General features: G+C 36.7%; 1 protein-coding gene across 1 annotated transcript in view; it reads right to left on the bottom strand.

The window, feature by feature from the left end:
* The window catches only part of LOC107703298 (troponin I, fast skeletal muscle-like), a 2069-nt gene extending 1482 nt beyond the window's left edge, over positions 1-587 (bottom strand). The window contains exons 1-3 of the mRNA XM_016505879.1: positions 519-587; positions 231-267; positions 4-130 (exon numbers count right to left, since the gene is read on the bottom strand). Of these exons, the coding sequence (XP_016361365.1) occupies positions 4-130; positions 231-267; positions 519-526 (172 nt within the window). The 5' untranslated portion in view covers positions 527-587. The remainder of the gene's footprint in view (positions 1-3; positions 131-230; positions 268-518) is intronic.
* Between the last annotated feature and the right edge of the window lie 3003 nt (positions 588-3590).

Here is a 3590-nt window from a genome sequence, read left to right as displayed (position 1 = left end):
CCTGTAGTGCCTGCATGTTTCCAGGCAGTGAGAGATCAGGGCAGTTCTCCTCCATGTATCTCTGTTTTTCCTGCTCAGCCTCAGATGCCTCTTCCGCCAAAAGCTCATGAGCGATCTGAAGCAACAAGCTCTGGAGCACAAAGACAAAGAAGCAGCACAGACAGTATTCAACAAGAGAGACACTGACAGTTCATATAGCTCAGATGTCATGAAGAAAGAGATGACCTCACCTTCAGATGTTGCCTTCGGCTGGACGACATCTTTTTCCTATCAGAAAGCAAATGTTTACAATTTCAGAGAGCACAGAACAGTGCATTATTCACTGACTGGGATGATTATGGTTAGGAGAAACAGATGGAACTCCATAAAATGTACTGTGCTAATAGCAGTACTAATACCATTTATGCTAGTATGTATCATAATAAATACAAAATGATCATGATGCTAAATGTATTTCCTGAGTTCAGTAATCCATGACTTAGTGATGTTTGTCATGATGTTTGTAACTCAATACTTACTCAGACATCTTGCCGGGCTCTTTGTGGCAACCTCTGTTAAGGTGAAGACGCCTGTGGGTGGCAGGTGGGGGTGTTTCTGCCTTCAATCTAATGGAAACAATTTACATTCAGTCATCGGTCCTGCAGCAAGTCTAAATTTGGCTGGGGATAATGTGAAAGAGAGACGGCTGGTGTACATGGGTGTGTGTACGTGTCAATACCCTCAGAAGTGTTAGGTGTTTAAGGGTTTGAATTTGAGAAGCATTTGTCTTGTGCTCTTTTTTTAGTGTTCCTTTGTAGGAAGCAGAAGGTCTGCACCCAATACAGAAGACGAGACAGCTGACAGACAACTTGCTGCCTCTTGAAGAATCTCCGCAACTGCAACACCCAACAGCTGAAACCCTCCACAACTATAAAAATACTTTCTGATAGTCTAAAGAACTATATTAGTTCTACACTTTTCTTGCCAAAAAAGATTTTGGATTGGACATGGACTGAGTTGGAGCATTATGTTTTTTAAAATGAGCTGTGGTCTCCATACCTGTGTATATCATAAGATGTGTGAAGGAAATATTACATTATGAAAAAAGACTGCAAGGATTTACGGTAAAGCCTGTTAATTGGTTAATGGTAAGTTCCCTTACTCTACATTGTGAAAAACCAAAATAGATTTATTGGGACATTTTATGTAATTTTTTAGTTAAAAAACTGTTAAATCGATAGTTTTTGGAAGTAAAAAGAACAAGTCATTTCATTTACAGTAAACAGATATTCCCAGAATTCCCTGTATGATACTTCACTTTTGACAGTATTTTGTTAAAACTATGGTTTTATGTTACATCTTATGTTGATAAATGACTGTTTATTACATTATTTTAATGTCATGTGTGTTACCATGATGGAATTTGTATGTGTGTGTATGACAATGTACAACTTATGTAAGCTATTTGTTATGTTAAAGAATTAAAAACTGATTTTAGTAGCAGCTTGGTTACGGTAATTCAGCATAAAATGGCTGTTGGATTTTTTGTAAATTACAACAGTTTTAAACTGTAAAATTTACAGGTCTGTAAAGTTGATTACATTTTGTAGTATTTTAATTGAATTACCCAACTGCCAATTTTTTTCCGTAAAAACAACAGGTGCTGGTGAACTAAGGCAAGAAATATCTAACAGTGAGCATGTGCTTAATATAATTGTGATTCATATACTTTTACAATGAATTAAATATAGCCTACTCAAATGTATCCCAACAACACATACCACAAATACATCAAATTAGGGTCTAATAAAAGCTTTTTGGGCATTTCACATTACAGTTTAAAGTAAGAACTGATCAGAATGTATCCATAAAGAAGACATCAAACCATATCCATGGTCTCTCCATTCTTAAAAACACAGTATTATATTAGGCAACAGCCACTTAACCTGTTTTGTCACAAGTCCAGTATGCAGTTAAAGCATATTTTTATCCTGCTTATTACTCTAATTTCTTGGCTGAGTATGGCTGCTCAGCATGACTGAGATCTCCTGAAGATCTAATGTTCGAGATGGACAGAATAATAGAAACTCACCTTTCAGTGTGCAGCAGGACGTTCAGAGGTGATTAGAGGGAAAGAGCATCAGCTTATAACATTAGTTGGGTTTATATAGGTTTCCCATACGGCTTCTCCATTCTCTTTAAGGAAGCAGATCTTTCCTTAAGCCAATGAGATTGTCAAATCCCAACACCCCCCTCTCCTTCCCTCCCCACAATCAACACACACACATTTGTTTTTATATCATTCTATCTTGGGGACTTACTATTAACTTGTATTATTTTTATATTGAGCTAATGATGCTTTCAATCCCCTTACATAACCTACCTATCACCGAAATATTTCTGCATTTTAATTAAAAAATGATTTTTTTATGTTAACTAATCCCACAGTGTAGGTAATTTCAGTTTTATCTGTCCTTGTGGGGACATTTGGTGCAATATATGCAAAACCTGACCTACAAACACACATCTTTCTCTAAATCATGTCCTTGGAATGAACAGAGAAACATGACACTCTTTCAGTCCTTTATTGTAAGTGCAAGAACTGTAAGCAAAAAAATAAGATGAACCCTATCACTTCTGTTGCTGAAATCTCTGTGTGTTTTCTCACCTGTTGTGCTCTCTAGCAGCAGTGTTTAGCAATAAAACAGGTGGGAACTCCAACTGTATCTCAGGAATATCACTCAACACATTCTGCAGACACATTTTAGATCACATGCTACATATAAACCTCACAATTGCTTTGTAATTGCTATAATAATACACTTTTAGTCTTCAAACTCGTGTTGGCATGTCTGTTTGTAAAGATTATACTGTCTTTAAAACTTACAGTGAGACTTTGAAAAAATGTACATAATTCTGTTTATAGCCATGTTAACTATAGGGCACTGAGTCTTAAATGATCAGTCCTCAATCTGTTGGAATAGATATCAGATCATGTTGTCACCAAGTGGCATTTTGAAACTCCAGATATCCATTTTTGGAAATGTCTCTATTTAGAGAGAGAGAGAGAAAAAAACTTTCAGGAACCAATTTTCATTTGATTGGAAAAATGTAAGAATTTGACATAAAAGATGACACAGATACATTTCAGAAAGCACATACATTTCATGAAATTCACATATAAAGGGAAAAAATGACTTAGAATCTATTTAAGGGTTAGGCTTAATGCAACTGAGAGAGCACTTCCAGTATTTTATTGTATGAAAACAGCTATTTAATAAACTGAACTTTGACTTGGCTTATGCTGCTCTAACATGCCACCACCTGGTGCATCAGAGTGACAGTGTCGCAATCCACCATACTGTATAAAGCAAGGCTGTCATTGTCCCTTGCTAGGCTCTTGAAAGCTATGTTTGGGACCACGTGTAGTTGGTATTGGCTTTTTTTTGTTTTGTTTTTTTGCACAATGTATTGGATAGGGTTAGAGTTTTTCAGCCTTTGAATTTCTCAAGGGATATATAAGGATAGGATAACAATCAGGGGCGTCATGCATTCATTATTTTTGAGGGGGCACGACCGTGTGTGTGTGTGTGTGGGGGGGGGGGGGCGCC

This window comes from Sinocyclocheilus anshuiensis, unplaced genomic scaffold, assembly GCF_001515605.1.
Source record: "Sinocyclocheilus anshuiensis isolate Anshui unplaced genomic scaffold, SAMN03320099.WGS_v1.1 scaffold947, whole genome shotgun sequence".
Lineage (NCBI taxonomy): Eukaryota > Metazoa > Chordata > Actinopteri > Cypriniformes > Cyprinidae > Sinocyclocheilus > Sinocyclocheilus anshuiensis.
This window is presented reverse-complemented; position numbering and strand designations above follow the sequence as displayed.